This window comes from Diplotaxodon limnothrissa, linkage group LG9 (assembly GCF_057381915.1).
Source record: "Diplotaxodon limnothrissa isolate DT_005_m linkage group LG9, D_limnothrissa_male_GT1.1, whole genome shotgun sequence".
NCBI lineage: Eukaryota > Metazoa > Chordata > Actinopteri > Cichliformes > Cichlidae > Diplotaxodon > Diplotaxodon limnothrissa.
The window spans coordinates 6,372,527-6,385,695 of NC_140604.1; the positions used below are offsets into that span (position 1 = coordinate 6,372,527).

The window sequence follows — 13,169 nt, forward strand, 5'->3', positions numbered from 1 at the left end:
TTTATTAACCCTCTGTGTCATATCAAACACCTCACTGGGTCTTAAAAAGTTACAGCCAGGATTTACTAAAAAGGCATAGCGTCAATTTTGCAACTGGAATTTCAGTTATAGAGCACAAAATATTATTAGGAGAAAATTTAAAGGAATCACATAAATATGATTTTCTACGGCCTGCAGCACACAAGTCACGACACTGAAAAAAGCTAATCTAATTTTGTGTGCGTTCATTTATTTGAAATGATAAGGACTGCAAGAAGAGGGGTGATGTAATGTAAATATGACACATACATACATTTTTCATCATATGGGCATTCAGTTACAATATGGATGTCATTTTAAAAGACAGCACAGAATGTAAATGCTGTGCTTAGCCTTTTGGTTATCAACTACTAATTAAAAGTGTAACGAAAACACTCACAAACAACTTTGCTCATTTATGACCCACAAATTTGCACTGTTCTTAGCCATTACTGAAATGAGCTCGTTATCGTTACTTATTTATTTAAATATATAAATTCGTTTTTTCATTTGTTGGCACATTTAATTGCAATTGCAACCTCATGCCAATTTTTTTTCCAGCTTCAAGCTTCAAAATATTTCAAATTTCAAAACCAAAACACTTGAACTGTACTGACCTGGGTCCTGAGACTGCCAAGCAACTGTGAAGCCACCGGCACTGACAGAGTGGTCAGAGCGAAACCAAAAGTACAGAGAATTATGGGAGCTGAAGAGCTCTGCAGGGCTATTTTGGCCACAGTATTTTCCGATCATGTAAGCTGAAGCACTCTCCCCGTCGTGAATCTGAAGGAAGTCAAAGTTGCAGTTGGCACTGTTCTCCAGATCAAAGAATGGAAAGGTAATGCGCAGGATCTAGAAGAAAAGACAGAAATAAATGACTAATTAGTAAACATTAGTAAGGGCCAAAGATGTGTAAGCATTTAACACATTTCATTGCACCACCATATTTACTACCACCTCACAAACCCAAATCATGAAAATACGAAATAAAACAGAACAAAACAAACAAAAAAAGTTTTTTTTGTCTAGAATTTCAATTTGAGAGGAACAGGAACACACCTTGTTTGCATCAGTGTGGATCACCCATGCACAGCTGACCTCGTGATCATATTCATCGTGACCTGGGGTGTTAGGATAACTGAAGGAACCAGCAGGGCCAGTCAGGTACCCTCCACATACTGCAACACACATTCACACTGGTTTTTAACCTTGATAACGTCCTTGGGAGAGAAGCTAGCTTGCATGCTGCTGAAGTTTGAAATCATCTTTACTGGTTTGCGATCATGTTTCTTAAGCTTTAACCACACACCATTTTAAAGGACAAGTCATGTTAACGTAGTTTGAAGCGTAAAGCTACGATTTATCTGTGTAATAATAAAAAACAAAATAATCCACTCTAGTTCTATTTCTGTAATATAAAGTGATTATTGAGTCACTCGGCCACAGACAGATGATGAATAATTGTATTTCTGCACTTTGCAGCTTATTTTCTATGCTCCCGGCGTTTTCCTCTCCGTGTCACATTCACTCTCCTCTCCTCATCTGTTTTCAGTTTATCCACACCCTCTCAGCCCATCCTTCCCATTACCTTGCTGAGGAGTCTGACAGAACTCGCCAGTCCACTGGGTGGTGCAAGTACACGTGAAACCATTAATGCCATCGGTACACGTTCCTCCATTCTGACAGGGATTGCTTGAGCATTCATTGATATTCTGGTCACAGTTCACGCCTTCCCAGCCAGAGTTGCAGTTGCAGATGTAGCCAGGATTTGAGGTGATGTCCTGTGGTAGCACAGGTTTTATGTTTGCAAACGGATTTGTCTTTGTTTTCATATCAAGGATTTATTAGGCATTCAAAGATTCATTCAGTAAATATAAAAACACATTTCAAATAAATATGACACATCAAAAAAGATTAAAAAAAAATCGCTCGTGGTACATTTTATTTCACTATAGAGCTAGAGGAGCCTGGTATCTGAAGGCTCTGGCTCACATTCTACTTTTAAAAACTCTAGGAACCAAAAATACAGTGCACCTGGAAAACATTCACACGTTTTGTCATGTCACAGCCTTATTCCAAAATCGATTCAATTTATTTATTGTTATATACTATTTATTATTTTTATATTTTTAAAACTGTTTTCCAGGCTAAACAAAGATTTTCTAAATAAGTGCAACACCTTCTCCTCTCCAGATTATGGGTTGTCTGTTTTAAGGTGCGTGTTTGTGAGTAATACTAGACAGTCGAGCATCTCTCACTTGTTGCCTCCTTTTTCAGAGGAGCCACAGTATCCAGAGAGGACGTAATGCTATTAAGAAAATAATCAACCTCTGTGCGATGAAAGTTTAGGCAGCTGCTCTGCACTGTGGTGGCATGTGGTCCTGAACAAGATCACTGCCTTAAACTTAGTTACATTCTCAGAAAGACAATTTATTCTGCAGTGCTGTATAGTCTATTATTATAAAAATAAATCCTGATCAATAACAGAACCTGGTCTGACAAAAGAGGGGTTTCAGTTTCTATACCATATGTGAATATCCAGAGTGTGATTAGGACAATGAATGGGATCATTTATGTTTTAAAAGAAGCCAACTGGGTATAATAAAATGCAGTGCTGAGACTGTCATTTTCAACATCTCCATGGATGATAAATCACCCAGAATAGTTATTTCACTTTTTTAATTTTCCAGTGAGAAAGATTGCATCTTCTCCTCTGCATGTGCTTTGAGGATTCAGACTCAAGGTCATGATTCATTTATTTATTTAAATCCTGTCCTGTCTGGCAGCTTCTGCAATCAGAATTATGATATGAATGCATGTTGTGCCAAACATATTTTGCTTTTCCAAGACACATCTCGGCTATATCAGCATGCCCATCCCGGCAGGAGAAGAAGCGAGGCCATAGATTGGGCACTCACGGCAAGGGGGTGGGAGTCCCAGAGAACCCCGCTAGAGCCCAGCCACCCTGGTGCAAGCTGAGATCAGGGTCTCAGGGCCCCAGCCACCCTACATGGCAAGGCAGCCAAAGAGGGCACAGACCCCCAGACCCCAGAAGAGTCATGCTCCCCAGTCAGGAGACTGAACCCACCACCACAAGCAGCCCAGGCACACCCCAGTCACCCACCGCCACCAACTGAGGCAGAGACCCAGATACTCCAAAAAGGCAACCGCAGTTCTCCAGCCTCCAGGGAGCCAACAGACCCCAGTAGTCCCAGAGATCGCCTGATGATTCATTTGAACTAACATATTAATCCTGCTGTAACTAGGTCTGGGCAAAGCAGAGTGACTATGTTAATCATTTATGAAACAATTTACTAACAGGAACTTAGAAGTGAGAAACTTACTGTTAAATAGTTCACATTTAGTTGATTTACTGTTAGGTGTAGTTAAGGGCATTATTACAATATTCTTTTATTATGAAATGTTCTACTTAATTTGTTTTTTGCTGATTTTTGGTTTGTTTTTGAGGGTCTGGGAGCAAACAGTCTCTATGGAGATGGGGGGTTTGGGGATGACAGGAGGAGTGAAGCTACAGGGAGTCATATAAGACTCCACAGAAGTGTTGTTTACAGACAGAATTCTTTTCCTAATTTTTACTCCAGTACACATGCGCATGCACACACTCACCACACACTGTCCATTGACACAGGGGTTGTTTGTCTGACAGATGTTGCTGGTTTGGGTGCAACCAGTTGGTCCATATCCATTGCCTATGTAGCCTGGTGGGCAGGTACAGACTGGGAGACTTGATCCTGGTGGATGCAAGAGATTTGAATAGAAAGGGGTTTGATCAGACTTGGTGACTACTGATGATGTTTGGGGAATCAGATGAGCAGATGCATACATAACTCTTAATTGAGCAAAATTTCAGGAAGAAGTACAGAAAGAAGAAATAAATAGTACTTATTTCATTCTTTCAGTAGTAAGTAGGTATTATTTGCTCATGCTTCATTCTTATTTGGTTGACATACAAAGCAATAAACCCATGCTTCTTTTTTCTTGTCTTTTCTTACCAGGGCTGGAACTGCAGGTGGCTAATGGGTAACAGCCTCCATTGTTAGTATCACAGATGTTAGACTGTGTGCATGCTTTCCCATCTCCTTCATAGCCTGCAAAAACAGAGGAGTTATCTGTGAGTTATCAGTGCAAATGACACTTTGTGCCCTCAGACTGTGGCTTTCACATCTGATGAGCCACAGTCAGTCACCCAGCTATTTGACTAAGTAACAAAAATATTTCTATTTTTAACAGACAAGAGTTACAAAGAGTTTTTACAGCCAGATACTCAACATGCAGTAATAAACAATTTTTCACAGCTATAATATTTACATTTTAAAGAATTAGAGTTTAAATTAGTGATGGGATTTCCGGCTCTTTTTAGAGAACCGGCTCTTTCGGCTCGACTTGCTAAAAAGTGCCGGCTCTTTTGGCTCCCAACCGGCTCTTCAGGTTGTTTTGTTGCTTTAATTAATTTATTATTAACAACAATATAAAATTATGCACAAAAGGAATTACTAATGTAAAAAGACGTGGTTTTATTTATATATGCTTATATATAAAAATATACAGTGACCCCTGCACGTACAAACCCCGAAGCACGTACAAACTCCAAAACACATTTCTAGCGTTAACTGAACTTCGAAAGCAGAGCTACTAGATCACTTAAATTACACAATTGAAAGCATGAAAGCATATGTGTATTGTTTGTGTATTTATACACAAGCACTCATATATAGTCAAATAATTTAAAAAAATGTTCATTTACCTGTTACTACCACACACCAAGTCCAATCGTTGGTACTTCCTGGCTTGTGTAGCCACTAGGTAACAAAAGCTCAACACTGCCCCCTAGCATCCTGGAGCACTTCTGTTGTGTTTTGTACGTGTTTTGGGGTTTGTACTGCTTTGTCTCTAGCGGCCACCATAAATATACTTTTATTTATTCACTCCACATAAAATGTAATAAGTAAATAGAGCGCTTTGAGTACTCCGTGAGAGTAGAAAAGCGCTATATAAGAATCAGTCCATTTAAATCATATAATACAAAATCAACTATTTACATTTCAACTTTTAACTATTTTCAGCTTTTTCCTTTTAAACAAATTTAAAGTGAAACAACACAAAACACTGCAAACCACAACACAATTAAATATAAATATGAAAAAATATGAAAACAAAAAGAACATGCATATTCTCTGTCATATGGACCTGCATGAATAAACTTTCTGAATCCTTTATCATTCGCAACTGAAAATAGTTGTGGATGATTACTATACCTTTCTAATGTGACCTTGTTGTCCCTGGCTCTCTTTCTCTCTCTTTCCCTCCACTCTGTTCCTGTGCTACTGTGAGTGTAACTAACTCCCCCCTCTTCCCAGCGCAAAGCACAAGGCTCGCACGCGGAGTGAAGCGGGGAAGAAAGTGCGAGAGAGAGAGAGAAAGCAAAAAAACAACCCACGGCTGCCAATAAGGAGCCTGCTGGCGTCGTTTACTTCAAAGAGTCGGCTCTAAGAGCCATTTCGTTCGCGACCGACACATCACTAGTTTAAATATCCAGAGTTCCATTGCACTTTGCATTAAAAATGAAACTAAATTAGTTTTTTCTACACCACATATCTTGTAAATGTTTCTCTCACAGCTACAGTATTGTGTACTTTGTGCTATGGTATGTTATGTAGTATCTTGGACCAGGTGGTGTCAGGCTATGTGGTGATTCAAAATGTTTTATTGAAAAGCGCAGCTTTTTACTTGGGTTAAGTACACCAGCAATTTCAGGGATTAAGTGGAGCCAAGCCGTAGAAGCTATAGGTAATCTTCCTGCACATATGCGTGACATTCAGTATTGTTCTCTGCTGAGTTACCTGGAGGACAGGGACCACAGTGAAAAGAGCCCATGGTGTTCAAGCACTGAACCATTGGAGTAGTGGAGCAGCCGCCATTATTGGTCAAACATTCATCCACATCCTGACAGCTATAACCATTTCCTTGCCAGCCTAACCATGTCAGAGAAAATGAGAGGAAAAATCTTAAATCTATTTATATGCACAAATCTCAACAACTCATTAGCAAACTGGGATAGCACAAGATGCAAAATGCTATTTAACTTTACAAGTTTTAAAACAAATCTTGGAACATCATTTCTAATTACTCGTAAAAATCTCATAAAAAATACATTTTACTGATAATAGCACATAATAAACATATTAAATGTTTAACTGAGACATTTTACTACTTCATGAAAAATATTAACTAAGTCTGAATTTAATGGCACATAACTCATAAAAGTTGGGATGTCATATGACTGTGTACAGGCAGAGTTTCTCAGAAGTAAAGCTGGGCAGAGGCACACCACTCTGCCAAAAAACAAAACAAAACTGTGTCTATGAATTGTGCAAAATTTTCAGATTGCTCTTGAACTGAAATTTGTGAAGATTTTGAACATCTCATCATCTACATTACATGTTATCATCAAAATATTTCTGGAAAAATCTCTTTGTGCAAGGGACAGAGCTAAAAAGGTTCTTCAGGGAATCACGTTTTACTGCATTAAAAACAGGCGTGAGTCTGTCACAGGAATCACTGTATGAGATCGGGAACACTTTCAGAAACAAATGTCTGTGAACACAGTTTGCTGTGTCATCCATAGATGCAGGTTAAAGCTCTGTTATGCAAAAAAAGAAATCCTGTAATGCAGTCGTCTTCTCTGAGTCAAAGCTCATTTGCAATGGACTTGGCTAAAGTAGAAAACTGTTCTGTTGTGCTAAATCAAACAATACATCAAAACAAACAAAAAATCCAACAAAGAAGATCTAGGCCTCTTGACAGGTAGAATCACAAACCAGAGAACAGTCCAGTATCTGCTATTCCCATTTTCCATTAGTTTATGAACTGTTGTTAAAATACAGTGGAATGCTGCACAGTGGTAAAAATGTTTCAACTTTTTGATACGTGTTGCTGCCATCAAATTACATATTTTTGCATGAAATAGTAAAATGTCTTCATTTCATCCATTCATCCATTTCTGATATAGGATTGTAATAACCTGACAAGTGTCAACTGTAAATAAACCATAGTAAGTGACAACAACAACAAAAAAACATCAAATGGCTTAATTAGTGCTTAACACTTGTGTGGTATAAAGCTATCACTGCAAAGAATAGTATTAAAAGCTAAAGCTCTGAACAAAGAGTTACACTAATTGTTTTAGCATCAATTGTCTCTCCTGTCTCCAAATGCTCATTTAGAACTGGCTATACTATGGCTTGTTATGTTATTAAGCACTACCAGAGGGACAGGCTCCACAATAGAAGGATCCCTGGGTGTTGTAGCAAGGAACAGCTGGGTTGGTTGAACAAGGCTTGTTGGGAAGGTTACATTCATCAACATCAGCCACACACGCTGGGTTCCCAGCTGGAGCTTCCCACCCACTCTCACAAATGCACTGGTATTTAGGCTGTTAATTAGCAAAAGTCAGTGAGAACACTTAACAACAACAGATTGATTGATTGATAGATAGATAGATAGATAGATAGATAGATAGATAGATAGATAGATAGATAGATAGATAGATAGATAGATAGATAGATAGATAGATAGATAGATAGATAGATAGATAGATAGATAGATAGATAGATAGATAGATAGATAGATAGATAGATAGATAGATATCTTAGGGTAAGCGAGTAGTTACCTGTCCAGCTATGACTCGATCTGCATCAATGCATAAGCCATGTACACACAAGTCACTGCCTGCGTTCCTGCAGTCATCGTAACGCATCATACAGAGAGTCCCATGCCATTCTGGAGGACAGCTGCAACTGCATACAAAGAGGAGCATGATCATATGGGGTATGTGTTCTCCTGACTGGGCATCAGGCTAAAACCTGAATGGTCAGATTCCACAAAACTGATCAGAAATGCTTACAGTGCAAAAGAATGACAACCCAAAATGCACTGAAAAAGCAATCCAAGACCTTTTCAAGGGAAATGGCCAAGTGAGTCACTTGATCGCTACCCAGTACAGCATGCTGTTAAGTTATCGAAGACAAGCAGTGACTGAAGGTGGCTGCTGTAAAGGCCTGGCAGAGCATCAGAAACAACTTTTGTTGATGTTCATGGGTTCTAGACTTTAGTCTCTGGATTTTCATTCAAGTGTTAAAAAAATCGTAATTATTTCATTCCAAATTCACTGTCAAGGTGTACAGAGGTAGAATTACAAAAACTTTCTTTGTCCACTGTTTGTAAAGCTAGCTGTGTGTTACAAGCTAAGGACACACTATACTGGACCTCTGCTGTCTAATCTTACATATACACAATACTAATACAAAGTGGGTACCATGAGTGCATCTGGCATTCATACTTTACACTGCTTGATAAATACACATTACTTTGTTTTCTTATTGAATCATAATGGCATCAAGGTTTCTTTAAAAAATGGAAATCCTTCAGGATGTGGAGGAGAAAGTCTTATGGATCAAAAGATAGATAAGAAAAGACACGAGGTGACATAAGCCAGCATAATGTAAAGCACTCATAGAATTAGTAAGTAAAAAGAGCAAGGCATAAGACTTACGTGAATGATCCAGCAGTGTTAACACAGGTTGCCCCATTCTGACAGCCTTGTGACGTTCCTGAATAGACCTGACATTCATTTACATCTGTTGCACAGTTAGGACCCTAACACACAGACACACAAACACATACAGAGAGAGAGAGAGACAAGAGAAAACATGGGTTTATCAAAATATAATGCAGGAAAACAAGGACCCAACGAAAAGGAACGCAGTAAAGTCTTATACTAAAACAGTACTGGGATTAAAAGTTCGAGGTTTCTGGGTATTATTTTATTTAGTAATATCACACCCACGTATTAATCCATCCATTCTCTTCTGCACATCCATATCAGGGTTGCAGACAGACAGCCATTCACCCTTCACATTCACACCTAAGAGCAATTTAGAATAATCACTTAACCTAACCCCACTTACTGCATGTCATTGGAGCGTGCAGGCATGCAGACACAGGGAGAACATGCAAACTTTACACAGAAAGGTCCATCCACACAGTGGACTCGAACCAGGGACTTTTTTTGCTGCGAGGCAACAGTCCTAACCGCCGACTTTGGTAAATGTCTACAATCCATAAATAACAACCTGTAAAAGTTATGAAGAATATGAAGAACAATACTGAACTCACCCCCCAGTTGCCGGGACATATACAGTGATATGAGTTTAATAAGTTGAGACATGTTCCTCCATTCTGACAGGGATTACTGCTGCAAGACACCCTCTGCACTGTCTGCAAGGGGAAACAAGGGAAGACATGATATCTTAGGTATGGTAAACAGATTAAGCCATGACCATCAACTTCAATAGAAGTTCTTGACTTTTTCTGACTCACCTCTTCAAGTGTGACCACTTTATTCTCAAGTGTTGAAACCTGACAAGAAAGAAAAGAGGCAGTGTAAATATGTTTGATGACAATGGCTACATTTTTCATTATAAGCACTTCACTTTACTGAATCAAAATTATTCATGGGTTAGGGTAAAATAAAAGGAATGAAGTGAGCATAAGTAACACGACCAGTAGTAAATAAGTTAATGGCAATATTAAAAATGATTTTATTTACCACCAGGAACTATCTTTGTCCTACCTTGGTATCAAGCTGGTTTAGCTTGTTGGTGATATCAGGAGGGACGGCTCCTCCGTGAGATTTAATGTCGTCAATGTCATCTTTGTTGGTTTTAATCTGCATTTAGAAAGTCCATAACAGACGGTTCAGTGTTAAAAAGCTTTAAAGGAGGGGTCTAAAACATGATTTGATTCTTTTTAGTCATATTGCATTTGTGATTAAATTTATCAGATAAGAATAAAGTAAATGGGGTAAAAAAGAAACTATTCATATGTTTGCATTTTTAGATTAGCTTAATAAACTAAATATATTTTAGATTTTTAAATATTTTTGGTCTCCATTCACCTGGCTGCCATTCAAATAAAAAGTTAACTTAAGAATTTACTTCCCATCATCATCACTATCCTGAAAATTATTTAAAAAAGGCTAAAGCTTTTATTTATGCAATAAAAGATTTCACCATCCACCTAATGTACGGTCATATGAAAAAAATACTGCATGAACATTTGTTGCAAACGTTTACAATAATCATGTGTGTTTGTGTTTTTAGCCTTTTAAGGCCTACTCTGGACTTATACTTGAGTATATTTCAGATCTTCTGTGGCCTGTCATAATGTCAGGTCCTTAGCCAAGGCTCTTTTAATTATTTTATACATGCATTTAATTTGCCTGTTTTTGAATTTATGCTGCTAGTCCCCTTTTGCCTTTATCGTTTCTCAAATGTTTTCGGGCTGCTTGTTTTCTACCTTGTCTTGTAAAGCACTTTGCAAATTTGTCTGTTGTTGTTTGTTGTTGTTTAGAAAAAGCTTTTACCAATTTAACTATATTATAGGGTTATTACACCTGTTTTTAGGTTTTACTTCCATATTTATTTTTATCAACTATAAAATCCTTGGGAGTAACAAAGGCTTGACATGCAGTCATGCTGCAGTTGACATGCAAATGTGTGAAAGTACTCTCCAGGAAGCAACATCATCTAATTATCAGAACATGTTTATTACTTTGAAAGAAGTTGTAATGGTGGTATGTTGGAGCAGCAGTTTATCGGCAGCTGAGAGGAAGAGGTTGGATAAACTCATCAGGAAGGCCAGCTCTGTTCTGGGATGCACCCTGGACCCAGTACAGGTGGTGTGAGACAGAAGGACTCTGGCCAAAATAACATCTCTGATGGACAGAGTCTCCCACCCCATGCATGTAAATGTTGCTGAACTGCAGAGCTCCTTCAGTGACAGACTGCTGCATCCTCGATGCATGAAGGAGCGTTTCCGCAGGTCCTTCCTCCCTGAGGCTGTCAGAATGTACAATCACAACTGCTCCCAACAAACACAGATGTTTACATCAATGCTGTAACTGCAATAAGTTAATTAACCGATTCGCACTACAACCTGGTTTGCCTCTTACCTGTAGTTATTTTTTATTTCATTTAATAACTGTACAGTACTCTGTTTATAGTAACCATTGTCCTTAATGTAAATATGTAAGAAAAATTGTGTATGTTTCTGTTCCGTGTCCTGTGTACTGTTTGTTTGTATATGTGTCTTTTTGGCTGCTGTTACAACCAAATTTCCCCTTGTGGGACAATTAAAGGATTATTCTATTCTATTCTAATAATAATATGTGTCAACACATTAATATGATTGCCAAAAATGTATGAAATTTGATTACCATTTGATATTTTTAGGCTCACATAAACATGTCTTCATTTTACACACAAACTGAAAGGGGAGAATTATAAATCATAGTATTTGAGTATTAGTTTTCCAGGTATAGATAGGGTTCCTCCTGCAATCCTGATAAGGATAAGCATGGAGATTATAGCTGTGTGTCTGTCAGACTGTCTGTGTTTATTTATGTCATATATAAAATGATGAAGTGAAATAAATTGAAAATAAACAACGACATCTAGCCCACCTTCTGCCCAAGAACCAAACATATCTGCACCCTAATTACAGTAGTCATAATACAGCATCTTAATTTAGAAATCTTTGAGCTATAACTCAAAAATGTTCCTCCCCAAACATAAACAAAAAAAACATTCATTTTATCTATATTAGCCTTAGCACCTACTCATAAAACTATTCATCATAAAAATGTTGAAAAATTTAATGCCGTACTGACTCAAATGTATCTAGCCCTGAGCTTTGGTCTTGCTTTGTTGGCTTCCTAACTTGTTAATGATTCACAGTGTCATATGATGAGCAGCAGTGTTTGGTCATTAAAAGGTGATGAGATATAATTACATACTTCCAAAAGTCAGAGAGAATTTATTGGGCTGAGAAATCAGAAAAATTGCTTTATTGTTCCAGTACGAGTGGCAGTACAAACATTTGTTTTAACTACTAGATTGAAACAAAAGAACCAAAGTAATTAGTGACTGGATAAGACAGTGAACTGTTATCTGTGTGGGAGCATACGTGTCTGCTAGGAATGGAAAAAATTACATATTATAAACATTATTAATTTTAATTAAGTAATTTGTTATTTTTTATTCACTTTGTTAGGATGCCATTCACTAATAATGTGACATGACCTTTGCTTCTGTTTTTGAGGCTGTCCCTGGGTGTTTCAAAATGTGGATGTTATATACCATAACCATCACAATCGTTGTGCCTTAAGTCACTTACTATCATTGAAATGACCATCGCACGGAGGCAGTGATCTTGTAAAATAACAAAAGAAGAATATTTGCTGCTGGTAAAAGAAAGCTTACTTGACTCAAAAGTTGGGTGAGGTCTTCATTTCCCACTTTAACCCGGCCTGACGCTGAGGTCTGGAAACGGATTTCTTTATTGTCACCAGTTGTGAAGACAAGGTGACCATTATCTGACACCATGGAAGGCCTAAAGATTCAAATGTCCAAAATTCCATTTCATATTTAGGTCGGTAAAGGCGATGGTTAAAAAAATGGGGTCGACTTATACTATTACAAATACATTTATTCTCTTAGAATCAAAGCTTAAGACAAATGTGATCATATGCATAACATGGCATCTTAATGACATGAAATATTCAAAGAAAAGCGTAAAAAAAAAATTTTTTTATAAACACCAACTCACTGGTCATTGCTAATCTTCCTTTGGCTTCCTTGTTGTGCTGGGTCATTCAGCTCTCCTTGCAATCCCACCAGAAGGAATACAAGTGCGTAGTATAGCCGCAGTGTCCCTGCCATGGAAAATGGATGTGATGCATGGACACCCTCAGCAACTCTACTGGGGTTTTACATGCTGCCACACTCTAATGCTCACTGCCAAGACTTTGACCTGACAGTACAGCCATAAAGTACATCTCAATTTGCCCCAAATGGTTAACTATAGTTTATTTATTGTGGTTTATTATGGTTTAACTATGGTTTATTGTTAAAAAGAATGTCACTCACATGATTTTAAGAAATAAGTAACCCATTTCAGGTGACATTATGTGCATAGCGTAAATTTGCAGATCTCAGACATGGTTAACGTTAAACAAAGACTGTTTTCATACAAGATTTTTATATCTTTATTAATGAACCTTCCATGCTTCG

At 37.8% G+C, this 13,169-nt stretch overlaps 1 protein-coding gene across 1 annotated transcript in view; it reads right to left on the minus strand.

Moving 5' to 3' along the window:
- The window catches only part of cubn (cubilin (intrinsic factor-cobalamin receptor)), an 83,365-nt gene extending 70,547 nt beyond the window's left edge, over positions 1-12,818 (minus strand). The window contains exons 1-14 of the mRNA XM_085362601.1: positions 12,706-12,818; positions 12,360-12,489; positions 9,671-9,766; positions 9,418-9,456; positions 9,214-9,315; positions 8,591-8,694; positions 7,709-7,835; positions 7,303-7,471; positions 5,880-6,011; positions 4,032-4,127; positions 3,646-3,770; positions 1,607-1,799; positions 1,078-1,196; positions 636-870 (exon numbers count right to left, since the gene is read on the minus strand). Of these exons, the coding sequence (XP_085218727.1) occupies positions 636-870; positions 1,078-1,196; positions 1,607-1,799; positions 3,646-3,770; positions 4,032-4,127; positions 5,880-6,011; positions 7,303-7,471; positions 7,709-7,835; positions 8,591-8,694; positions 9,214-9,315; positions 9,418-9,456; positions 9,671-9,766; positions 12,360-12,489; positions 12,706-12,818 (1,780 nt within the window). The remainder of the gene's footprint in view (positions 1-635; positions 871-1,077; positions 1,197-1,606; positions 1,800-3,645; positions 3,771-4,031; positions 4,128-5,879; positions 6,012-7,302; positions 7,472-7,708; positions 7,836-8,590; positions 8,695-9,213; positions 9,316-9,417; positions 9,457-9,670; positions 9,767-12,359; positions 12,490-12,705) is intronic.
- Positions 12,819-13,169: the final 351 nt, after the last annotated feature.